Source organism: Mauremys reevesii, linkage group 11 (assembly GCF_016161935.1).
Source record: "Mauremys reevesii isolate NIE-2019 linkage group 11, ASM1616193v1, whole genome shotgun sequence".
In the NCBI taxonomy this organism is placed as follows: Eukaryota; Metazoa; Chordata; order Testudines; family Geoemydidae; genus Mauremys; species Mauremys reevesii.
The window spans coordinates 20292603-20318417 of NC_052633.1; the positions used below are offsets into that span (position 1 = coordinate 20292603).

The 25815-nt window shown below is 41.0% G+C and overlaps 2 protein-coding genes across 6 annotated transcripts in view; both read left to right on the plus strand.

Moving 5' to 3' along the window:
• The window catches only part of MPP4 (membrane palmitoylated protein 4), a 41173-nt gene extending 39483 nt beyond the window's left edge, over positions 1 to 1690 (plus strand). For both annotated transcript variants that reach the window (XM_039494747.1, XM_039494748.1), the window contains one exon: positions 1331 to 1690. In XM_039494747.1, the coding sequence (XP_039350681.1) occupies positions 1331 to 1522 (192 nt within the window). In that variant the 3' untranslated portion in view covers positions 1523 to 1690. The remainder of the gene's footprint in view (positions 1 to 1330) is intronic.
• A 6639-nt stretch (positions 1691 to 8329) lies between these two features.
• Positions 8330 to 25815, plus strand: part of TMEM237 (transmembrane protein 237) — a 32524-nt gene continuing 15038 nt past the window's right edge. The window contains exons 1-8 of one of the 4 annotated variants that reach the window (XM_039494749.1): positions 8330 to 8757; positions 12238 to 12269; positions 14003 to 14013; positions 15065 to 15121; positions 17059 to 17172; positions 18283 to 18403; positions 19502 to 19662; positions 25020 to 25143. In XM_039494749.1, the coding sequence (XP_039350683.1) occupies positions 8725 to 8757; positions 12238 to 12269; positions 14003 to 14013; positions 15065 to 15121; positions 17059 to 17172; positions 18283 to 18403; positions 19502 to 19662; positions 25020 to 25143 (653 nt within the window). In that variant the 5' untranslated portion in view covers positions 8330 to 8724. Of the gene's footprint in view, positions 8758 to 10220; positions 10240 to 10941; positions 11376 to 12237; positions 12270 to 14002; positions 14014 to 15064; positions 15122 to 17058; positions 17173 to 18282; positions 18404 to 19501; positions 19663 to 25019; positions 25144 to 25815 lie in introns of those variants that run through there. The other 3 variants (XM_039494753.1, XM_039494752.1, XM_039494750.1) reach the window with 3 other exon arrangements.

The following is a 25815-nucleotide window of genomic DNA, read 5'->3' on the forward strand; positions in this document are numbered from 1 at the left end:
ATGCCTTACTTTGTCTAGACACGTAGCAAAAATTAAACAAGATTAAAAAATAGAATGTCACACTTGTTTCTATAACTTTTAATCTTCAGTTTGACCTTCGTTATCTAGCACTGTATGTTTTAAAAGTTTAGTTTTCTGATGACTTCCTAGACTCTTGTCCTTCATTTTGTCTGTGGGGGGTGATCATAATTACATAGCTAAAAACATGGAATGTGAGGAAATATTGCTGACAAACTGAAATACAGATTAGGAGCATAGGTGTGGCAAAACTGATGAGACCTCTGGTCTATCACATCTGGATTCTGCCTGTAGCATTAGCCAGTACAGTGATACTTCAGAGGCAAATAACAGCACCCTCACAGCATCTAGGCAACTGCGCAATGCAGCACATGGGGATAAAGGAAGACTTCTTGTGAACCATGCAAGCAATCAGTCGTGCGCCAAAGGTTTAGAATTGATTATTGTTGTCATGGCATGCGTATCTTAGAGTTGTTATAGGTTATAAGTCAGAATAATTTCCACTTGTGTTAACATTTACAGACAGGGACAATCCTCAGCTGATGTAAATTGTCACAGCTCCATTGAAGTCACTAGAACTATACCAATTTACACTAGCTGAGGATCTGGCCCAGGGTGTGGTTTTCCAAATGGTCTCTACCCTGAAAAGACATACAAAATAACTGATCCTGGAAGTCCCGTGGAACTTGCAATGACTTCAGTCAGACCTTCTGCTTGCAGCTGGTTTGCAGGATTGAGTCCCACTGAAAATTACATGCAAGAACTCTCTCTTATTCTCAAACGAATATCAAGTGATCATATTTTAATACAGGGGAGCTTATTCCAAGAAGCATGAGGTTTATAATGGGACAAGCATGCAAATGGTTTGGCGTTGACATACAGTAACTGAGTTTTCTGAAGGAATGCCTGCACCACTTTCAGGGGGAACCATGGCAGAATAGAAGGTCTTTATATATAATAATATGACTTTGTATTTCTATGCCACCTTTTATCTCAGGATCTCAGTGTTTTATGAACATCAGTGAATTAACCCTCACAATCTCTCTGTGAGGTAAGGGAGTAGTAGTATCCTTATTTTGTAAATTGGAAACTTAAGCACAGACAGGCTCAGTGACCTTGGCCAAGATGCATACTGAGTGAATGGCAGAGCTGGGAAGAGAAATCCAATCTCCTGGCTCCCAGTTCTGTCTTCTAGTAATCTCCAGTTCCTCTTTGGAAGGGTAGAAAGTGAAAACTTGGATAAACCTATTCCCATCCAAAAGTGTCCCACATGAAACTATAATGTTTTATAGGGTTGTACTGTCTCTTACAGGAGGAAGACCTGCAGGAGATGGAGGATTGTGCTAAGAAAATGGAAGTTCAGTTTGGTCAGTTCTTTGATCAAGTGATTGTAAATGACAATTTACAAGAGGCCTGTGTGCAGCTGCTGTCTGCAGTCCATCAGGCACAGGATGAGCCCCAGTGGGTCCCTGCTACATGGATATGTTCAGACACTCAGCCATAATTCTGAGAAGCAGGAAGCTTCACAAAGATTATATCTTTTTGTTTTACCTCAAGAATAATCCTGTCAGGATTGTAAAAATATATCTTTGTGTGGAGAGATTTCGCAGGGGGATTAGGAAAAAAGCTAAATAAGATAATCATACTGTCGTCTTTGTAGTTCTTACTGCAACATGTGATGCTTAATATCAGTTTTGTACCTAAAAAGTGCTGTAGTCTCTCAGAATTACAAAAATAAAAGATCTGTTTTCTTGCATGTACTTGTGTGGTCTATTCATACCTGGGTTAAAGAAAAAGTGCTTCCCATACCTCCTTTTTGTTAGAGGCTTCTTGATTTTTATGCTTGTGTATTTCCCCCCCAAAAAGCTATGGGGAATTATATCAAGATGTAACAAGTCTGGAATACGCTTAGTAGGTTGACTTGATGCAGCCGGGGGGAGTGCTTTATAAATGTACACCTCTACCTCGATATAACACTGTCTGTGGGAGCCAAAAAATCTTACCGCATTATAGGTGAAACCGCATTATATCGAACTTGCTTTGATCCACTGGAGTGTGCAGCCCCGCCACCTCGGAGCACTGCTTTACCGCGTTATATCCAAATTCGTGTCGCGTTATATCGGGATAGAGGTGTATTATTCTGCTGCTTGCTTCTGTCTCAAACAAGTTTCTTAGCTGATGTTTGTTTTTAAATTAGAAATACGGGTTTAATACTATTCAAAACACATGACTCCAGAACTCATGTTAACCTGTATAATAAAACTGACTTTATTTTAATTTTTTTACAGCCATCGAATGCTGAAAGGTATCAGCTTTGTAAAGACACATCACTAAATATAATGATCATCTAGTCCATAGCAGGTTAGCCCAAGCAATTTACAAGAGAAGGTTTATCAGTCTAGGAGCAGGTTAAGGGCTTGACATTGCAAATGCTTATTCGCATGACTAGTCTAACTGAAGTCAAATCAGTGAAGTTACTCATATGCCTAAGTGTAAGAGAGCATCCTTGGGTTCTGAGTCCTTTGGTTACAAGGGTTCCCAAACACAGCAATAAATAAGAATGGGAGATGATGTGCACAATTGATTGATGGCAGCACCCTGCTTCTGGCCCAGGGTTTAGAAATGTGATGCACCATCAAAGGAAGGACAGCTACTGGTAACTCTAACTCCAGACTCCCTTTGGTGCATCTTGGCTTACACTAGTAATCCACTGTTGTCCAGTAGAAGCAAATGTGTATTTATTATGCCTGATAATGAACAGGTGTGTGTGATATACTAAAGAATATTGGTATTTTAGAACTGAATCCTCTGATGTCCTAGTTTACATAGAAGTTTAACACTATAAACTCATCAAGTACTTACTTGCAATTGGTTACTCTGCACTGTTCTCTCATCCTAACCAGTATAACTGAAATGCGTTGCAAGGTCAGTTGGATAAACTGGTAAAACTTAGTCATTTTTAATTTATTTGAAACAGAACAATTAGAGGGTTAAAGCATTTAGCAAAAAAAGTTTTATTTCCAAAGCTAGGGAAAGCAAGCGGGTGGAGCTCAAAGTGTCCAGTGCCTTATGCACCTGTTTTTTTTACTGTAGGTGTTGCACCAGTCATTCACCATTACTGGAAATAGCCTTAACTTTTACTTTACTTATGGGTGTGGGTTTAAGTCTAACAGAAAAGATTCTGGGTTTTCCCTTTGCACAATTCTTACACCTACTGACTGCTCCAGCTAAAAATTACAATACACATTAAACCCAAGGAATACACTTTCAGTTGAGTGCACTTTTAGAGATTGGTATCTTATACCAGCATGTGCCAATACATCACTACTCTGGGTGAGTGTGTAAAGTACATGTCAAGACAGTGTAAAGGAACAGGACTGGAAACCTTTCTCTCCCTACTACCAGCAAACTGACAAGAACCTGGTGATAGTTTCTCTTTCTCTGAATCACTAAGCAGTGTTCATGTGTAGGTGTGTTTCCCCACAATCCGTTCCTTTGATCACAGGGCACCTTGGGAATTGGTGTACATGGTCTTCCTGTCTTTTCTACATTTGTTTTCCTTTCTTTAAGAGCTTCTAAAATGCACTCTATGCTCTCTCAATTGCCAGTCCAGGCTGTTTTTTAAAAAACAAACAAACAAACAAAAAAACCCTGAACATTTAAAAGTGGTGATATTAAAAGCATATTTTAATTAAATGGTAGAGTTGGAAAATAATTGTTGGATTTGACAAGCCCCCCAGAGCTCTTTCACACCATCCTGGTCACTCCTGTACTTTGCCTTTGTATGTGTGATTGTCATTGAACTGAGAGCCTGGTTTAGATAGTGAGAGTTTTGTTTAGATTTTTCTTAGAATGGGGCAAATCCATATTTTTTGTTTTTCTTAGTCTGGATTCCTCTTCCTTGTTCCATTTTTTGTGATATTTATTTCTGTACTTATATTATTCTCTCCCTCTAAGAGCCTGAGTGCACAAAGCCCCCTTTGCCATTCCCATTCTTCCTGTTCAGGACTACAGAGGAACCTTGAATTGGCCAGAGCAATCACAAATGAACAACATGAGCTAACTCGATTGGTAAGAGAGCAAAGGCTCCAAGTCTGGCCATGCAAAGTACTAGTTCAGGGCCCCTGCTGTTCTGCTTGAGCCCCCCCCACCCCAGTTTGTCCAGTTTAAAAAAAAAAAAAACATTTCAAGAGCCACTTAAAGATGAGGTTACCTGTCAGTAGCAGGTGCCTCAGAGTGCGATAGTCCCCCAGATCCAGGTGCTCCGGAAAAGGCTGCAGGTCGCCGCCCGGGGGGGGGCGCAAGTGCTGCGGGGGTACCCGGCCGGGGCAGGGCCCTCACTACATATCCCTCTAGGCAGTGATTTCCCTACACCCCCCCCCCTGAATTTTCCCAACACCCTCCCCCAGTTTTGTGAGCTAGTTAAATACCAATTTAGTGACTGTTTGGAAATCTGAATTTAAACTGAAACATTAATACACACTTTAAAAGCTTATACAGTGTATGATAAAATACGTGTATCTGAAAAAGTATAATAGATTTGAAAAGTATGAACATAGACTAGCTTGCTTGCTTCCTTATACAGCTGTTTTTTATGATGTCAGTGCATTCATTTTGGTGATGTTGGCCAACCTAATAATTTTAAATGATGATTTGTAAGCAAAGTCTAAATGAGCTCTCCCTGACAGCTAGTGATGAGCTGGGGGCTAAGGCTTCAGGGCCAGATTGTATTTACATTCACACCTAATCTACCTAGGGATCCAGCAAACAGAGCTGTGTTGTCCAAGTGATAGATTTTGGCTGGGGTTGGGTTACAAACCACTTGAATGTGGGGGGGAAGTGGGGATGAAATGTTGTTCTTATTGTATGAGTATCGGGCAGTAGAACTGTACTTAGCCTGTGATGATTTGAAGGCATCAAGAGAGAGGGTGGGGACCTGTCCCTCTCCACTGTTTAAATACAGAGCTGATTAGGCTCCATAGAGAGTCTTTTGTTCTGTTAAGTGACCACTGCAGCTGAAATCACTGACAATCAGGTCTAAGTGCTTAGTCCTGTTGTGGGGACAGTGTTCCTGTGGGTACAGTGTTTCTGTGTAAGAGACAGCCCAGACTGCACTAGCAGCGAGGTTCCCCACTGAGAACTGAGCTGAAATCACTGAGAGCTGGTGGAACCTCAAGAGACCAACTCGCAGAGGTCACAGTGGTAGGTGACAGCAGAAGGTGACTGTGCAGGGCCATTGGCAACAGAGTGGTGGAGTGAACGGTGGCACAACGAACAGCCGTGGCCAGAGCAAACTGTGCCTTTTTGTCCGCCACCTGGAAGGTGTACTCACGTGAAAGCACCTCTGAACTCTGAGTCTCCATTGACCAAGGGCAACACCGGTGAGTGGAGTGCGGTGGAGGGAAAAGTGAGGGGCATGTTAAATAAACATTTGTTTGTTGGACTATATTTTAGTCACTTTGCTCCAGAATGCTCGATTTGTGACTGGGACTGGAAACTTTTTATATAAATGTTTCCCAGTAGGCCAAGATTTTTAAAATGCAGTATTTGCCAAGGTTGTTATCTCACATCGTTGCTATCTCGAGAGGTCATTGTGTTGGAGTTTCTGTACTAAACATTTTTATTATTATAATTATTTTTTACATAAGAATGGTCATACTGGGTCAGACCAAGGGTCCATATAGCCCAGTACCCTGTCTTACAACAGTGGTCAAGGCTAGGTGCTTCAAAGGGAATGAACAGAACAGGTAATCAAGTGATCCATTCTCTGTTGCCCATTCCCAGCTTCTGGCAAACAGGCTAGGGACACTCAGAGCATGGTGTTGCATCCTTCTCATCCTGGCTAATAGCCACAGATGGACCTGTTCTCCAGGAAATTATCTAGTTCTTTTAAAAATCCTGTTATAGTTTTGGTCTTCACAGCATCCCCTGGCAAAGAGTTCCCTGGGTTGACTTTATATTGTGTGAAGAAATACTTCCTTTTGTTTTTTTAAAACCTGCTGCCTATTAATTTCATTTGGGTGACTGCTAGTTCTTGTGTTATGTGAAGGATTAAATACAATTTCCTTATTCACTTTCTTCGCACCAGTCAAGATTTTGTGGACCTCTGTCATATCCCCATTAGTCATCTCTTTTCTAAGCTGAAAATTCCGAGTCACTTTAATCTCTCCTCCTGTTTCATACCCCTCATCATTTTAGTTGCCCATCTCTGTACCTTTTCCAGTTCCAATATATATATATATATATATATATATTTTAGGATGGGTGACCAGATCTGCACACAGTATTCAAGGTGTGCATGTACCATGGATTTATATAGAGGCAATATGATATTTTCTGTCTTATTATCTATCCCTTTCTTAATGATTCCCAACATTGTTTGCTTTTGTGATTGTTGCTGCACATGGAGTGGATGTTTTCAGAGATCTATCCACAATGACTCCAAGATCTCTTCCTTGAGTGTTAACAGCTAATTCAGATGCCATCATTTTGTATGTATAGTTGAGATTGCTTTCCAATGTGCATTACTTTGCATTTATCAACATTGAATTTAATTTGCCATTTTGTTGCCCAGTCACCCAGTTTTGTGAGATCCCTTTGTAGCTCTTCGCAGTCTGCCTGGGACTTAACTATCTTGAATAGTTTTGTATCATCTGCAAATTTTGCCACCTCACTGTTTACCCATTTTTCCAGATGAATATGTTGAACAGCGCTGGTCCCAGTACTGACCCCTCAAGGATACCACTATTTATCTCTCTCCATTCTGAAAACTGATAATTTATTCCTACCCTTTGTTTCCAATCTTTTAACTAGTTACTGATCCATGAGAGGACCTTCCCTCTTACCCCATGATGGCTTACTTTCCAAAAGTCAATTTAAATTAAATACTTTTTTTTTAAATTATATTTTTTTTAGAAATCTAGATCTGTTGTGTTTTGGTGTAACTTGCATTTTCCTTATGTTAAATTTGCATTATCCTAACAAAACATTTACTTTATTCACTTTCTTCACATCAGTCAAGATTTTATAGACCTCTAGCATATCCCCCCTTAGTCATCTCTTTTCTAAGCTGAAAATTCCCAGTCATTTTAATTTCTTCTCCTGTTTCATACCCCTAATCATTTTAGTTGCCCATCTCTGTACCTTTTGCATTTCCAGTATATCTTTTTGGGGATGGGGTAACCAGATCTGCACACAGTATTCAAGGTGTACATGTGCCATGGATTTATATAGAGGCAATATGATATTTTCTGTCTTCTTATCTATCCCTTTCTTAAAAAAGCAAAGGTTTCAGAGTAGCAGCCGTGTTAGTCTGTATTGCAAAAAGAACATAAGCTTTCGTGGGCTACATCCGATGAAGTGGACTGTAGTCCATGAAAGCTTATGCTCAAATAAATTTGTTAGTCTCTAAGGTGCCACAAGTACTCCTGTTTTTTTTAAAAAAGCAAACAATGTTGGGAATCACTGACTGCCGCTGCACACTGAGTGGATGTTTTCAGAGAACTATCCACAATGACTGCAAGATCTTTCTTGAGTGTTAACAGCTAATTCAGACCCCATCATTTTATATGTATAGTTGAGATTGTTTTCCAATGTACATTACTTTGCATTTATCAACATTAAATTTCATCTGCCATTTTTGTTGCCCAGTCACCCAGTTTTATGAGATCCCTCTGTAATTCTTCGCAGTCTGCCTGGGACTTAACTATCTTGCATAATTTTGTATCATCTGCAAATTTTGCCACTTCACTGTTTACCCATTTTTCCAGATCATTTATTAACATATTGAACAGCGCTGGTCCCAGTACCGACCCTTCAGGGATACCACTATTTATCTCTCTCCATTCTGAAAACGGATAATTTATTCCTACCCTTTGTTTCCCATCTTTTAACCAGTTACTGATCCATGAGAGGACTTTCCTCTTACCCCATGATAGCTTACTTTTCAAAAGTCAATTTAAATTAAATACTTTTTTAAAATGTATATTTTTTTAGAAATCTAGGCCTGTTATGTGTTTTGGTGTAACTTGCATTATTCTTATATTAAATTTGCATTATCCTAACAAAACATTTACTTTATTCATATCTTTTATATATCTCATTGATCCTGATTACCCCCCCCCGTACATTCGAACACCCCTCCTAATTTCAATTCCTGGGGAAACTACTGCCTCTAGGGCCTGCTTGCTGCCCACACCCTACAGTGAAGCAAGTTCCTAAGAGGGGAGCCGGGTCGGGGCGATGTCTCCGTGACCAACAGGGGGGGCTCCTCTCGTTTGGGTGGGGGGGCCTTAAAGGAAAGCTGGGCCTGCCGGCCCTGGGGCTGCCGCACCAACCCCGCCTATCCGCGGGGCTCCAGCTGCTACACCAGCCCCCTCCCCCAGGCCCCGCACCTCCCTTGGAGCAGGGGGCCGGAGCCCACGTACGCTACAGCCCCCGCCTTGGGCAGAGGGAATCGGCCACCGCCGCCGCCTCACGCACCGCGGGCTCCGGCCGGGCCGGGGGGGTGTCCCTGCAGCAGGCCCCACCTCGCTGTGCAGTCGGGGGGCGCGTTAACCCCCAGGCCCGCAGCCTGTTTGCTGAGCCCCTGGTGCCGCCCGGAAATCCCCGCCCGGCAGCACCCTCCCCTTCCCCCGCCTCTCCAGCGTCTTGGCGACGGGCGCGGCGGGCTGTGCAGCCGGCCGGGAGCTCCAGGCAGGGCGCGGCATGGAGACCACCCCGCCGCAGGGACCCCGCCGGGTGAGGGGCCTGGGCCGGCCCCCTCGCTGGGCTGCGGGCAGGGGTACGGGAGGGGCAAGTTCCCGCAATGGGGGGCGGGGTCCGTGTGTGGCTGGCTCTCTTATGGGGGGAATGTGTTGGGGGTCGCAGGTGGGGGGGGAGCATAGGGGGTTGCAGGTGGGGAGAGGCTCCTTCATGGGGGTCGTGTATAGGTGGGGAGGGAGGGAGGGAGGGTCCCCTCATGGGGGGGAGTGTACGGGATGGGAGGGGGAACTCAGAGTTACTTTTGAGTTTTATAGTCTCTTCTTCTCAGGTTGGAGGCAGGGTTTTGCTATCTCCCTTTCACAGGGTCCCCAGATCAGTGTGTAACACAGATGGCTATATGGAGGCTTTTAATCCTGCTGAGCTTACTGAGGCCACAACCTGACCTGCATTTTCAGCTGTGCTAAGTAACTGTGTTGAATATGGATTCTGCATTGTGCAAATGGGACCCAGATCTTGATTAAAAGCTGTAGTTTAAGAACGGTTCATGATACAGACTAATCTTGAAAAGTTTTTTTTTTTAAAAGCCCTTTCAGTAAAGTTCTGCACCCGTCGGAGCTGGCCAGCATGGCTATGTTAGCAGATGGCAGCGTTAAAAGCAGTGCTTAAAATCAGTTTGCTGGAATAGCTGACCAGACAGCGTGTATTTTACAATTGCATCCTAGTTGTAGCAACATGGAGAACCCTCGTGTAGACCAAGTTCCTGTGATCACCAGCCTTTTTAACAGTGTTGTTAACCCTACTCAGACCTAATGTTCGTGGGAGCATTGTTTACACTGATGCTGTCGCTGTTGGAGTTCACCAGTGTTAACAATTGTGGTTTTTTGTTTTGAGGTGGTTGTTTTTTTGCAACCTTTCCCCTCCCAGTGTAGACCAAAAAGAGTGACTTTTTCCAAGGGGACATATTAATCCTCTTCATTGATCAAATAACTAGCAAAGTCTTGCACGTGAACATAGTCATGGTCTCATGCAACTGGCAGCCAGGCATTTCTGATCCCTGTTCTGTTGTGGGTTTGAGCAAGTCTCTCTTATTGCCTTGATTTCCTTATCCTTATAATAAATATGCTTGTATCACAGGGTTTTTGAAATCAATGTACTGTGTTTTGAAGATGTAAAGAGCTATAAAAATAATAATGGTCTAAACCTCAGGACTTGCAGTAGCTACACTCCCCAGAACCACTGGTTTAAATCCTGACAGTACTGACTTAGCCTGTTATGTTTCTGTGGCAAATAAATTCAGTTCAGTGCAATTTAGCCTGGGTCACTTTTGGATGTGATCTTTAAAACCAAGATCCTGTCTGCTCTGTATTCCTGCTTAGAAAATAAAGATACTTCTTTCCGCACTCTCTTGGAACAGTATTTGCACACTCAAATACTGAGTTTCAGCAGTCCTGCCCATATATAGTTTGTGGAGCACTTTGGGATCCTTTGGCATGGAAGGTGCTCTATAAACAGAAAATGGTTAGTGGTAGTTTTGTTATAACATTCATCTGCAAAGGTGCACCGCAATACACTTTTTCTATGGAGTTGGGAAAAGAGGTTTTTCAGGTCCTGGTAATTTCAAATCTGAAATGGAGTTAAAACTATTGTATATATCACAGTGCTGGATCTTTTATAAAATCTGAATAGAACAGACTTTGCCGGCAACTGTTTTTGTTTTTAATTTTTTGTTCTGTTTTTGAGGAATAGCTCAGAGAAACTCTTGGTCTCTTTACAGCTCTTTACAACTATCACATTTAGATAACAAAACATGTTTACTGCATACAGAATAATTACATAAAGTTGTTTGAAGGTTTTCAGATATTAATTTTAAAGTTACCCAGTGTCCTAGAAACCTTATAATGGGTGCTATAGAAATAAGCAAAAATTGGACTGATTTTGGGTTCATCCTTGCTTTACCAACATTTTGTCACTTTTTGCCATACTCCCTGTATAGAATTCTGTTAACACTTACGGGAAGGGTAAGTAGTAGCTAGCTAGGTGGGTGTTGATTGGTGGGGTCAGCCTCACCTGCATGAAAATATTATTTACTGTCAGTCTCTGGAAGCCCACATGGCCAAAACTCAGGACAGAGATTTGAGGCCAATCCTGCAAACCATCACTTGCACAAGATGTCCCACTTGCTTCAATTAAACTAGCATGGGTAAGGATTACTCTTGTGAGTAAAGGGTCATGGGATCTTGGATTTCTAATAGCAAGCAGCAGTAAGACCTACTGCTGTTCCATTTGGAAAGTTGATGGCAAAACTCCCATAGACTTAAATAAGAGCGATATCAGGGACAGCAAGGTTCATGTCCAGCTAATCCTGTCTATCAGAAGTTTATTTTTAGTGCAGAATTAGCTGAGGTCAGAGTTGACACTGTCGGGTTTAGGAAGCTGTTCAGTGTCTCTCTCAAGGACTGACTTTGAATGGTATGGGGAAGAAACAAGTGGTGAGTTCAGTTCTAGGGAGCCTTTAATTACATTATCTGTGTATTTTTTAATCGAAATAAAGTCTTTGGAGCATGGAGATTTTTTTCCTTTGTCCAGTTCACTTATTTAATACAAAATCGGAATCTAAGCTGCCTCATTTTTTCTAGGTGAGAAAAATGTATCAGGTGTGTGAACTATGTTTCAGCTAGTCTGTTAAGAGGTTTTATTATTGTGTAGTTTTAATTTTGTTTTGACTTTATGGTCAAAATAATTTGAAAAAGTTGTTTTATTGCACATTTTATCATGTTAGACTGTTCTATCTCTAAATTTATAATTTCACTAGTAAAGTACCTGCAACTCTTCATACTATAATCTGCAAATATGTTGATATTAAATGCCTAATTTTTGGCAGTGTTTTTGTAGATATTTTCAATAACTGACTGGAGTGATGAATTAACTTTCCTGTTTGTGTAGTTTATTATAAGAGAAGTAAAAATATTTAAAGATAACAGCTACATATGCCTCTGAGGTGTCTATAGCAGTGGTTCTCAAACTTTTGTACTTGTGACCCCTTTCACATAGCAAGCCTCTGAGTATGACCCACCTTATAAATTAAAACCACTTTTAAATATATTTAACATCATTATAAATCCTGGAGGCAAAGCCTCAACCCCTTGGGATGGAGGCTGACAGCTCGGGACCCCCCATGTAATAACCTCATGCCCCCTTGAGAGGTCCCCAGTTTGAGAACCCCTGATCTATAGTATCTCTCTAAAATACAGCACATATCTGAATTTAGGCATTGACATCAAATGTGTATTAGATACCACTTTACTTTTCTACATAGCACCTTCCATCCAAGGATCTCAATGTAATTGTGTACATTTGCTTATGTATGTGATGTTCAGAATCGCCTTTCAGAAGACTTAATATTTGTTGGATGTGTCGGTCATGCTTGGAATTAGCTGGTTTCTGTGAAATGGCTTAGCAAGGGCTTAGAAGGGAGATGCTTTCATAACGTACCGATGGAAGATTTTTTTATTTCAGTGCCCACCCCGTGCCCTTCCCCCAGTTCCAAGGTAAGATTAGTTGATTATATGAACTATGTTAATTTTTGTGCACTGGGGTGATATACTTGAAAGTTGTGAAATTAAGAAAAATTAGCTCAACAAAAATCTCAGCTCTCACAGACTTCAGTGAGATTTTGCTAAGTGTCTTAAAGTGACAAATATGCTTTCAATTCTGTGCTAAACAAAGTTTAAAATAAAATTAAACTTGCATTTGTGAAGCTAGGGTTAAGGCTATGTCAGCAATTTCATTATAAACCTAGCTTTATTTTAGTTTCGTATTTCATCACAAAAATTTGCAATAGACTAACATTTTTCTGTAAGTTTTAACCTAGCAGCAAACAACTTACATTTTTAAGGTATTTTTTTAAAATTAGTTACCCAAATACTTTTTTTTTTTTTTTAATGTGTAACTTCCTCCTTTACATTCCAGAGGTCTTGGGGTATCGGATGCTTGTTTTCCAATCATATAGTACTAAAAAATTTTAATGTTGTAAATAGATTGGGAAACAGTTTAATTCATATCTCATTGCTTCTGTCATTTGGAGCGGGGAAAAATGCAACAAAGATTTTAAAAACTACTTCAGTCTCAGTAACTTTTCTATTTTCAACCCCTTGTTCTCCTTTCCTGGCCTTGCCTCGTTGTTTATTGCTGTTGAATGCTGTCTCTCATCTATATTTTAAATTGCAAGCGCTCTGGGGCAGAGACTTTTAAAAATCAGCCTGGTGCCTACCATACTTTTGAGTGTGATATAAATAATAAGATCTATGTATACCATATTGATGCAAAAGATGTCGAGGTTATAGTTCTGAGCGGAGGCGCAGTTTTGCCCAGCGCGGAGTCGCCTGAGCGGGCGGCGGGCCGCGGGAGCAGCGGCGGACTGGCGGGCATGACTGCAGGAGTCCGGCTGCGGCGCTGGCGGCTGGGCCCCGCGGCGCGCGCGCGGCGCGCGGGCGCGATTCGCGCTCGCTCGCTGCGCATGTCTGCCTGAGAGGAGGTCCAGCCGAGCCGAGCGACGGACGCTTCCTCATGCCTGCGGCAGGTCAGGTCGTCCCGGTCCTCCGGGGTGGACCTCCGCTCGGCATGGGCATGGCGCGCCGCCGGCGCAGCCTGCCGCCCCCTAGATTTGGCCGCCCTAGGCGCCAGCTTGTTTTGCTGGTGCCTAGAGCCGCCCCTGGTTCTGAGGGTTCAATGATCCATGAGCCAAGATAGATTTTGATGATAGGAAAGGCAATTGTTATGGTGTGTTAAGTCGAAAATCCTCTTCAGTGCCTTAAGACATATGTACATAGTAGCTCATAAACACTATTGAGGAGTCTGAATATATTTTGTTAGCTGCTTTCTTCACTGTCATATAACTTCTCCCATTAGTTTGTGTCAGATAGTAAGACAGGTTCCAATTAAAGAGCCAGGTAAAATGAAAGTTTTAATCTTCTGAACAGCTAACAAATCAAGAAACTGTACATAGTCACAAGAAGCAAACAGACTATTGTTTTGTCTATTGCTAAGCAGCATCAACCTTGTCATATTCAAATGTTTGTAAAAAGAAATAGGGTTCAGGGGAGGTGGATGGCTCTTATGTGTAAATTCTGTGACCCCATAAACCAATTGCATTGTGAGCTCTAACACAGTTCTGCGTTGTAACTGATTCAAAACTAACATTCTTGTTCTTTTTATATTCCTTTCTGACTTTTTTTTTTAATTATTTTTATTTAACTTAAATGGCAAAATCTTGGATCTGAAGTGGAAGCCAAGGTGAGTTTGTTCAATATTAAGTGCTGTGCATGGATATACTTCTGTTTAACAGTTCCTGTTGACTTCAATTGATCCTATTTTTAAAGTTTAGTGCCGCACTTTAATGTTTTGCTTAAAAGCAGATTGCTAACTATTATAATTTATTTATTTAGTGCTTAATGTGTACATGGTTAAAGATTTTAGAAAGTTCCTTATGCTTTTGGGTGGTCAATTTGAGACACTTTAAAGGGGCCTTATTTTCAGAGGAGAGTTATTTAGCTTAGAAAAGAGAAGAGAGTCTTTAAAGTCACTTGTTGTGCAGGCCTCATCTCACAGTTTTCCTTCTCTGGACTTTTTCATTCTCTGCTATATCTGTCTTGAGGTGAAGTCACCAGAATTGGACACTATGCTCTACATGAGAAGTTTTTTCTATGGTGCATCATTATTATAATTTCCTTTTTTTTTTAAAGCCCACCCTGTGTGTTTTTAACATACACCTCTACCCCGCTATAACGCGACCTGATATAACACGGATTTGCATATAGCGTGGTAGCGGCGGGGCTCTGGCGGTGCTTTAAAGGGTCTGGGGCTCCGGCGGGGAGCCCTGGGCCCTTTAAATCCCACTGGAGCCCTGCCGCCACTACCCCGGGGCTGCGGCAGCAGGGCTCGCCGGTGATTTAAAGGGCCTGGGGCTCCCCACAGCAGCTAGAGCCCAGAGCTCTTTAAATCACCGCCAGAGCCCTGCCGCCCCTACCCCAATATAATGGGGTTTCAGCTATAACACGGTAGGGATTTTCGGCTCCCCACGACCACGTTATAGCGGGGTAGAGGTGTATGTTGCAGTTTGCAAGGTTTTTTATTTTCTATTACTTCCCCACTCCTTGCTGTACTCTTCCTTCTCTTTCCTCTGCTGATGGGAGTTGTCATGGCTTGTGTAAAAAAGGGGCTAGGAAACTCCAATCTTCTTCACTTCCAAAGGGATTCCCCTTTCTGGGTTGAGGTAGAGTTGTTAGAAAGAGAGGATAGATTCCTCCATAGTGTGTAACTAGTTCTTTTATTTTACATCCTACAGATGAAATTCCACTTAGTCGTCCGAAAAGAAAGAAGCCCAAAGGAAAAAATGCACTGGGTAAGAAGCTGCCAGGAGTGAAAGATACACTTGGAATGCTGGAGGAACTCTGTTCTGTAGCTGATCTCCTGACAAATGCATCCTTAGATTTCATACCTACCATTCCTAACAGGGCAACTTTTAGTCTTTCTGGCTCATTCATCTTCACTGGTTATTGTCACAGTTCAAAGCAATTGCACTTGTATTTCCCCATCATGGTCCAGCAAGGGCACCCACTTTTAGGGTTCTGACTCCCCAGCCATCACCTCTCTTGGGCTGAGACCTGTGTCTCTCTTCCCTCTGACTGGGGGTTTTCTGGGATGCAAAGTTCTCTCCCTACATTGCGAATTCCCCAGCAAATCAGATTGCCAAAGCAGGCCTGCTTTGCTTTCTCCTCAGAGACTATAAACATATAAGCAAGTACATTATATTATTATAGTGAAAGCATTACAGAGAAAACGTATTAAAAACAATAAAAGAACTTACACGCATGCTAATAAACTTACCAGAGATAACCCCAAACTCCAGCAAGTGCTCTGGGACATGATCAGTTCTTCAAATCCCACCATGGGTTTTTTCTGTAGTTACAAGTTCTTAACAACTGTTCCCTCAGAACAAGCACCCCATGCATCAGTTAGCCTTTCCTTTATATAGCCTGAGTCTTTGATCTTCAGAAACCATGAATAGGTAACCAGCGAGCCAGTGGTTCTCTCAGGGCATAGCTTCAAAAGGTTAGGTCCTGATGTGGGGATTTGCATTCCCCTTCCCCCATATATTTCCTAAAAAAACCCCAAACAAACAAACAAAAAAACACTTAACTTTGTTGGTCCTGAAAGTTTCTTCTTTTCTGTTACATTGTTGAAGATAGTCCTTTGAAGCGCCTAACGTTTCCCAGGGTTTGCATTGTCCATGTCTCTCCCCTGGAAAAGTTACATACAATCCACAATAATACATTAAGGAGCAGGGAGCGGGGTGGATTTGACCTGGGAATGTTGCAGGGGAGTTACATTGGGGATGAGAAGAAAGCTACCTGAGCTGTAACCTGAGCCAGGAGGGGGGTTGGGAGAAATGACACCTTCTGCCTGGGAGACTGAACAAAGGAGAGGAGGGGAGTGGGGAGAAAGCTGCTGGAGGAACTTTTTAGTTTCAGTTTGGGCTGGGTGGTGCATCACAGGGAACCCCAAGCTGGGGTCTAAGCTCCCTGAACCCCCAGAAGGACTTGATTGAGGGGTCCTGGTTGTGCCTACAAGCTCTGCTGTAGACTGCGTTCCTGTTGTACAATAAACCTTCTGTTTTACTGGCTGGCTGACAGTCTCGGTGAATCCCAGGAAGAGGGGTGCAGGGCCCTGACTCCCCGACACTCTGTGACACTTGCATTTATAATACAGTGGACTCCAAAGCTATTTAAATGTAATTCGGTAATATCTCCTAAATATATTGTAGGAAATTTCCATATCTGTCACAGTTTTTATACATTGTTTTTTTATTCTGAAGCGGTATTAGTTAGAATTATAGTCTGAATACTAAAGTCATTGCGCTTTCCCCCCTCCATTCTGGTTACTGATAAAGCAGCAGGTGCTGATACAGCATTGAAAAATTGCTTGCATTTTTTTCTTGCTATTTTTTCCCTTTCTGGTTACCTCAGTTGCTTGGGTCCTTGAGACTGGACAGTCATCCACAGCCATGAGATGCTTTTCAAATTGATCATTTTATTAAGTGCTCTAAATTCTGAATGGACTCAACACAAATCCAAGTAAATACTACTATGCCTGTTTCTGTAATAGATTTAAATAGTGTCAGATATTCTTTAACATCTCACAGAGGAGATGGATTGTTCACAAAGTGTGTTCCACATGAATTCCACCAAGTAGCAAAGTGCAGATATGCCTTGGTTGCCTTTTCAGGAAGGCTGACGCTACCGTTGAACTGAGTTTTTTTTCTTTTATTCTGCTTTTCAGAGGGTATTGTTCATGCAGCTGTCCGTCGGCCATCTGAGAGTAGCGAGCCTCTAACTCCTGAGGTTCAGGATGCTCCACCTCAGAGGAAACGCAAGAAGAAGAGAATGCTTCCTGGTATGTGGAGAGTGACAGAAAGGATGGAAGATGGAATTAGGCTTGGCAGCATAAAGCCTCGCTAGCCCACTTCTTAAGTTTCTATTTCTTAAACCATTAGAATAAATCCATCTGCGTTGATGACAGGCCAAAGTCATCTCTGGCGTAAATCCATGGAGTCAGTGAAAATTCATGTCAATTAAGCATTAGGTTAAGAAATCCATCGCTCAAGCGTCATGCAATTCTAGATGTTCAGGTTTCTACTGGAGTGATAACTCTGCCGTCTTGCATCTATGTAGCATCTTCTATGCCTGTTTATCTTGTTAAATATGAGCCATATTTTATTACTGCTGCTAGTTTTGTAATCTACGCCATAAAGTATATGCATATATAATGTGAATTGGGGCCAACAGTGTTCTAGTAGAAACTTATATTTTGGAATTTCTTGAGTTTTGAATATTTAATGTTCCAGTGTTTCATTACTGCTAGTTTTTGTGAATATTTGCTGATTTTAACAATGGAATAAATTAGAGAAATCTTGTAATTTTTTTTAGGATATTGTTTTATTCAAGTAGCTATTTTCAGTCCAAAAGCAAACACGTTGAGGTGTCTGCATCTGCTAAAAGATTTCAAGACCAATGGTGGGCTGAGTTTGTGTGATCATAAAAAAATAATGTAAGAGCTTTGATTATTTCTTAAAGTGAAAAATAGAGAATTGCTTTCCAGTGCTGATCCCAGATTTAATATTTTTAATGAGACAAACAGCACACCAGTCCTTGCTCTGAAAGCTGCCTTTGAAACACTTGGAAATGTTACTTTAAAAACATGTAACACTTTAGTTTACTGGCACCGTACTGCAGCACACAATCACAATTCCTAAATTGTTAAAAGTATATTAAAAGATAAATAGGTTAAAAATTGTCACAAGATTAATTGAAACTCCAAATTTTGGAAGTTGAGAATTATAGATGATCCTGTGTTAACATTTTGTATTAACTGAAACTCAGAACATGGTGCTTTTTGTTCACAATGATTGCATTATAGTTATACAGCTATCTCAGTGCATAAATTTCCTAATCTGTACTAGTTTGCAGATTATATTATTTTTGTGGTTTGTTTTTAAATCTTCAGAATCTGAGACCTCTTTCATCCAGCAGAATGTGCCCAACACATCCTTTTTTCAAACTGGAAATGGCATGGATCCCCAGCCCTCTGAAGAAACAGTGATTCGTAAACATCGAAAAAAAACAAAGTGAGCGCTTCTAAGGTGCCTTATAATTCTTGTAGAAGAATACCTATGATAATGTATTAATATATGTTAGTATTTAAGGCCCTGATCCTGCAAAGACTTGACGTCTCTGGACCTACTCAGTGTGCAAAGATAAGCGTGTGTGTAAATCTTTGCAGGGTCAGGGATTAACTTCGTTTTTTTTAATCCATGGTCACAGTGAATGCTAAGAATTTAGTATTAAGAAATATTGAGGTAAATTTTGGCAATTTATTAATTTAATCTTTCTTCAAATCTACACTACAATTCGAACATGATAGTATAAATACAATACTTAAATCACATAAATTAAAAAATAAATCAGAATATGTAACATAGGCCATGTCTGTACTAGAGTGCTTTAATGGTATAGGAATACCACCACTACACTGGCAAAAGTGATCCTAGTGTGGATTCAGCAATACTGGCAAAACTGTGCTTTGTACTGGTATCGTGAAACAACCTCCCACAAATAAAACAAGCTATACCAGTAAAAGTGTGGCTAGGGACTTCAGCTAGCACAACTATGGCAGTCAGGGATCATACCTCTTCACACCCTTGACTGACATAGCTGTGCTGGTAGGAGTCTGTAGTGTAGATATAACCTAATCATCTGATTTCTGCTTTTCTTTAACTTTCACTCTTATTTCTTAACTTTGTCAGAACATTACTTTTGCTCTTTATTTTGTCTCCACTTTCCTTCAGCTTTTGAATGTTGCTCCTTTAAAACACTTTTGCTTCTCTTCCTGCCTTTAACTTATTTCTTCTGCATTCTTTCTATTACAGTAATATTTTCATGTCTTTTTTTTCCACCTGAGTGGTTTGTCACAAAACAAAAGTAAAATATTAAAATAGTTATTGGGGGTTTGCTTGATGATGGTGATTTTATGCTTCTGTAAAGAAGAATTTTAGGCCCTGATCTTACAAGCAGTTGCACCCAAAAGAAACTTTATATACGTGAGTATTCCATACTATTCATACCAGTAAAATTAGGCATGTACTTAAGTGTTTACAGTATTAGAACATTAGTCTTTAAAGCTTCAGACATTGTTCTTTTTCTCTCCACATATCCTGTGATGATAGGAAGACTCGGCCAGCAGAAATGCAGTGTTCCAATGAACTGGGAGTGGAGGAAGAGGACATTATTGAAGATGAACAAACAAAAAGTCCAGATCAGCAACCTGTGTTTGCTGCTCCCACTGGTGCTAGCCAGCCTGTGAGCAAGGTGTTTGTTGAAAAAAATCGTAAGTCATTTCTCATTCTTGTAACTTCAGATATTTTAATAATAATGAAAAAGTTAATGCTGTCCTGTTAAAAAAGAGAAGTTGTCCAGATGTTTTTCTGCAGAAATAGTTACAACATTAAAACCACCTGTGCCATGTGGCCTTATGTATATTTTTAAAGTTATCAAGTTTCTGCATATGTGTAATTTGACTTAAAATATATCATTGTGTACTCTGAATTAGAGCATTCTTTCTGAAAATGTCACGCTCCCTGAAGTTAAATTAATGGAAAGCAAGAATTACTATTGCACTCATCTTGACACGAGTCCCACAAGCACTAGTTTTTTAATCACAGAGTTATATGACCCTGCTCAGAGCAAGTCAAGATGACAGAGCTTTATCTAGCTAGTATTTTCAGTGTTGCTACCCTGGTGAGAAATTTTAGGGAAAACATACTATAGGAAGGCCTGTATGTTCATATACTTTTTGAATACAAAGGAAGAGGGATGAAAGAGGTTTTTATGAGAGACAAAATGGGATGCTAAAGCATTTTTCTTTTAAGTGAAAATTGTAGTTGTTCTGAAGCTATTCTTGAAACCAGGTGTGTTTTGGGGGGGTCTTGGTAAGGATTATGTAGCATAAGGGCCAAAATGTTTTAAATGCTTTCTCCATGTGCAGCACCCAGCATAACAAGGCCCTCATCCTGACTGAGATTTCCAAAATGTTTTAAATGCTTTCTCCATGTGCAGCACCCAGCATAACAAGGCCCTCATCCTGACTGAGATTTCTAAAGTCTGGTCTGCACTAGGTTTTACTGGCAAAACTTTATTTGGCACAGCTCTGCATGCGTCCACACTAAAAACTGAGTCCAGCCAACAAAGCCCTAAACTTTTGCTGGCAAAATTAAACCATTTCGCCAAGTGACATAACACCTCTGTCAGCATAGTTGTGCAATCAAATTGCCTGTGAGGAGACAGAAATACCTGTACCAGCATATGCAGCCCTCCAGCAACAAACCCACAATGCAGCTGTCCCAGCAGCAGTGATCCCTCTGGTCAAATTTTTGAACTCTGCTACATAGAGCTCGCAGTGACTGGAAGCCTGCCTCCCATTTAAATTTCCCAGCATGTTTTGGAAATACCTCTTAACCTGCCTGCCACCTCCACAAGCACTCTTGTACAAGCATGATTCCAGCTAAACCTTCTGCTGCTACCTGTTCCAGGAAAGAGGTCCTGGATTTCCTCAATCTGTGAAGCAGATGGAGTTGTACAGGCACAGCTGTGGATTCCCACAGGAATCAAGAATTGTATATACTGATATTGCAAAGGAGATGCAGAAGCAGGGGGACACAGCAAGGATGAGGGCCTATGCCAGGCAACGGGGAAGAAGCTGCAGTAAGCTTACAGAAGAAAAAGGAAGGCAACAAAAAGTCTAGCACTTCCCCTAAGAGGTGTCGCTAACATGTGGAGCCAGGGTAGATTTGATTTAAATCACTAGTCAGAAACAGGGACGGCTCCAGGCACCAGCATGCCAAGCGTGTGCCTGGGGCGGCAAGCCACGGGGGGCACTCTGCTGGTCGCTGTGAGGGCGGCAGGCAGGTTGCCTTCGGCGGCATGCCTGCGGAGGGTCCGCTGGTCCTGCGGCTTCGGCGGACCTCCCGCAGGCGGCTGCCGAATCCGCGGTACTGGGGACCTCCCGCATGCAAGCCACTGAAGGCAGCCTGCCTGTCGTGCTTGGGGCAGCAAAATACATAGAGCCGCCCCTGGTCAGAAAGACTCGATTTAATCATGGATTTCTACATAAAAGTGTATTCTTGTTGGTTGTTATAACCTTAATACATATTCTTCACAACTCAGAGATAGATGTGTACCTTCTAAAAATGAAACCTACACTATACATTTTTAAAGTGATTTATTTTGAAAACTTTTCAGATTAGTTTTACAGCTATATCAGAAAATGAATGATTGTTTAGTTTATTTCATTTACCAAAGGTAACTGAAGCAATTCACCTCCCAATGACTTCATAAATATCTATTTCCAATTCAACAGGTTAATCATTAATATTTGGAAGATTTTCTTGCCATGATGTATTAGGAGGAGAACATCACCAGACAGACATTTAACTAAAACAACAACGTTATGTATTCTGGATTTTTTTCTTCAACAGCAAACATAATATTCTAACAAAACAAGTGTACAAATTTTTGAATTTAGTTAAACATTCAATTTTTTTAAAATCAGGTTTGTTTTTGTTAAAATTGGTTTAACTAAAATAGTTAAATGAAATGTTTTTAAAAAAAACTAAAATTAAATCGATTATGTCAGCCAGGTCAACGTGAGAAACTTTAAATATTGGCTTCTGCAGCTAACTCAGTCGTCTTCACCTTCATTTTCCTGTTTGTTCATAATCTGGAAAAGAAAAACAAGCTTTCCTGCTTTTTCAGGTCCCAAACAATTTCTCAATTTGGAATGTATTAGTCCAAAGAAAGAAAATATTCTTTCTACACCGGCAGTAGAAGCTACTGCTGTTAAAAGTGAGATTATCACTTCAACAGTCTCTGAATCCAAGTGCTTAAGTGACTTCCACCAGTTCACTGGTGTGACTTTCTTTAAAACATCATCAGCAAACATGTATTTCTTGAATGGTTCTTATTCCCAAACTGGGTCTCTTTTACGGCATGTTGCCATTATAGGTTTTCCCTTCTAGTGAGAGAATGGTATGGTAGATCTCAAATCAATGAAGGCTACACTCAGAAAGACCTCAAGACTGGAATATGCTGCTCAAACAGTTTCACTTTTGTTTCTACTGCCTGTCTCTCCCTTCTCACATTTATCTCCAGACTTCTTCTTCTTGTCCAGATCTATTCCGCCCCCAACAATCTTCTATTCATTGAACTTTATGAAGCTTTGCACTTTTAGAGAGAGGTAAGGGATTGACTCTGCTACACAGATTTGCAGAGGGACAGTAGGATTGATGTCTGTTATTTCTCACCTCTGTATATTACTTATTTATTTAAAAACATTTTTGCTCTTAACAAGCATGTTATGTCTGGCAACACAAATCCACAATTTGAGAATTGCAAAACTAAGCATCTCTCATGGAACCTTCTAGACTAAGCACTGAGTCCCATTGGGTAGATAGAAAGATTAATCTAAATAATCTATACAGAAGCCGCTGGAACCCCATAAGATTCGGTCCCTAATTCATGAACTATTAGAACTCATTCACAAAATTTTTCTTAAACATTACATGAATATATTGTCTCATACTATAGAATTAGAATTTATAACCCCTATTCCATGATGAGATACATTATAGTTCAAAGATATCTTAATTAAAACTATCTTTAGATAGGATTTTTCCTCAAAAAGCATTTTCTCAAAAAATCCAATTTAAATTAAAAAAATGCAATTTTTTTAATTAATAAAAATAATCATTGATATTTATCCACCCTGTGTGGAGCTCACCGCCGTGTAGAGTATCCACGAGTAACCCATCAGTGACAGAGGGAACTTTGCAAGTTCCAGAGCAGGGCACCATGGAACTGCAGACCAAGGAGGAGCTTGCTGAGGAGGGGAATGTGGATGATGCAAGTCTGACATCAGGACCTCTTCGAGACCCAGCTGAAGTTAGAGAGAGAACTAATCACTGAGGAAGGGGGCAGGGACTCGTGTAGGTGTAATTTACTGTAACTGTTAATGCATGGCATTTTTTTACTTTCTCCAGGGCCCACTGGGGAGGGGAGGTCACCGTTTTCTCCCTCCTCAAATTAGCAGCCGACTGTGCATGGGCAGGGAACAAAGGAATTCTGTTTTAAAATAGCCAGTTTATTTCCAGGGTGTGAACTGGCACTAGTAAGTAATACAAACAGAGAATCAGGATAAATTAGCCCAAACCATTTGCAAATATATACTTTTGTCAGTACTTTCGCTGGCAATGCTTGACAATAACCAAGTATAATTCAGTACGTTACAAACAGAAAACATACTTGCACTGACTGTAAACTACACACATCTCAGTAAGTGAGCGTTCATACTACTGTATGTGATTTTGCAGAAAATCCATTGTAAACTGATTGAATGCAGGATTTCAACTCCAAATCTCATTACTTGCATCCAGTTCAGGAAAGAGATTAAAAACAGTGTGGGTAGCTTTGGGAGGGGAAGGAGGGTTTTGATATGGACAGGTTCACTTGCTCTCCAGAAGTCCTAGGGGCCTTCTGCTCCTTGCAGAGAAGACCATTTATCTTTAGTTTTCTGCTCCCCTGTAACAAGTGAATAGTTCTGGACATTTCTGTGTGAGAAACATTTCTCTCACCCTGGTAGGATACCTTTCCATGGTACTCTGCCAGGACGTCTTGGGGATCGTCACTGTTTACGTACTCAGCTGTAAGGTAGGAACAGGGGACAGAATCAGGATATGTGTTCCATTTATTACCCCACCACAGTTAGGGAAGAATGCATCTATTATTTCCTACACATTGCTCAGAGTCACAATCCTATGCAGCTGGACATGCTTAATGGCCTTGCATACCTGGATGATGACCATCCCCACTGTCGATTTTCCACCCCTGAACTGATTGTCTACTGACAGATAGCAATCCAGGATTGCAAGCTTCCAGAAAGGGATTGCTATCTGTTTCTCTGCTATTAACGCAGCTCTCACTCTGGAATGTCTGTGCTACAGGACTGAGGTGAGCTCAGAACACAACTCCAGGAATGTGACCTTCTGCATCCAAAAGTTCTATAGGTCATCCCAGGTTTGCATCACAGTCTGGTCCCACCACTCAGTGCCAAGAACCACCGCTTCCCTGAGCAGGTAGTCAATGAATATGTGCAGCAGCTGGTTGCCTTCATTCGCTGTGTGTATCATACACTCCTCAGTATCCCCTTTACATGATGAGTTACCAAGATTCCACAAATATAAAAGAATCACTTGCCTTGTCCTTAAAATAGACAAGAGAGATTCTTTGGTCTGTGCAGCATCTATGTTTTTGGATGCAAGAAATGAGGGATTTAAAAACAGCGTGAAAGAGTGGATTATGGGTTTGATCCCAAACTCCCACAGTTCCCAGAGAGGAGTGATGATATCCCACAATATAATGCAAACATTTCCTGGTTGATAGTGTGCCTGATGGTGATATGGGAGACACTGGGATGGCTGCTTACAGTGCAGCATGTCCTTTGCTGATACAACTTGATCCTGAGGACACACTGCACTGGTACTCATGTAAATGCATTCTACTGAAATAGCTATGTTGGTAGCAGAATGTCAGTAAAACTTTCAAGTATAGACAAGGGGCAAAGTATTACTGCAGTATAAATAATAGGAAGTAGTAATAATCTTCATGATTGAGTAAAGTTGTTTTTCTTTTCAGGGCGTTTCCAGGCAGCTGACCGCACAGAATTGGTTAAAACCACAGAAAACATTGATGTATTTATGGATGTAAAGGCTTTATGGACCACCAGGGATGTGGCACTCTCAGTGCACCGTGGTTTCAGGTATCTGATAGGTCAATATTTTGATGAAACAAAAGGGACTTTTGTGTGAAATCCATTTATTTTTCTCTCTGGCTAGGGAATGCTTTTGAAGTGAACACCTTCTGTCTGCCTTGTAAATGTCTGTTTTAGTCTCTTTGGACACACTTAACAAACAATGGATGAGTGCAGAACTGAATAACTGCAAGCTTTTCTATTGATGGACTGGGCCTAAAGCGTCTCACACTCTAGCAAATTATACTATAGTTTGTTTTGTTTTGACTAAGAGTGCCTGCTTTTGAGGGCCGGGAGGTGGGGAGCGGGAAGGAGAGTTGCAGTATAGCAGCCAGAATTTAAACTGTAGGAGAGACCATAAATGTATCATGTATAATTTAAAAAAATAACAGATTTTTAGTTTGAATGAAATGCAGAAGCTGCTTTTGTGTACCATTTGTAGGAAAAAGGCAAATGGACTAGCCTGAAAAGAGGTTGTAACACCCTAAGGGAAATGTAATGATAAACAGCAGTGTAATGAGCTAGTATGAGGTGATTAGTGATTGTGTTAGGTCCAGTCTTATTTAACATTGTCAGCAATAATCTTGAAGAAGTAATAAACTCTTTGAAATTCACAGATGAAACCAGAGTGGAAAGAGGTGCAAATGTTAGTGAGGACAGAGGTAATACAAAGGGACCTAC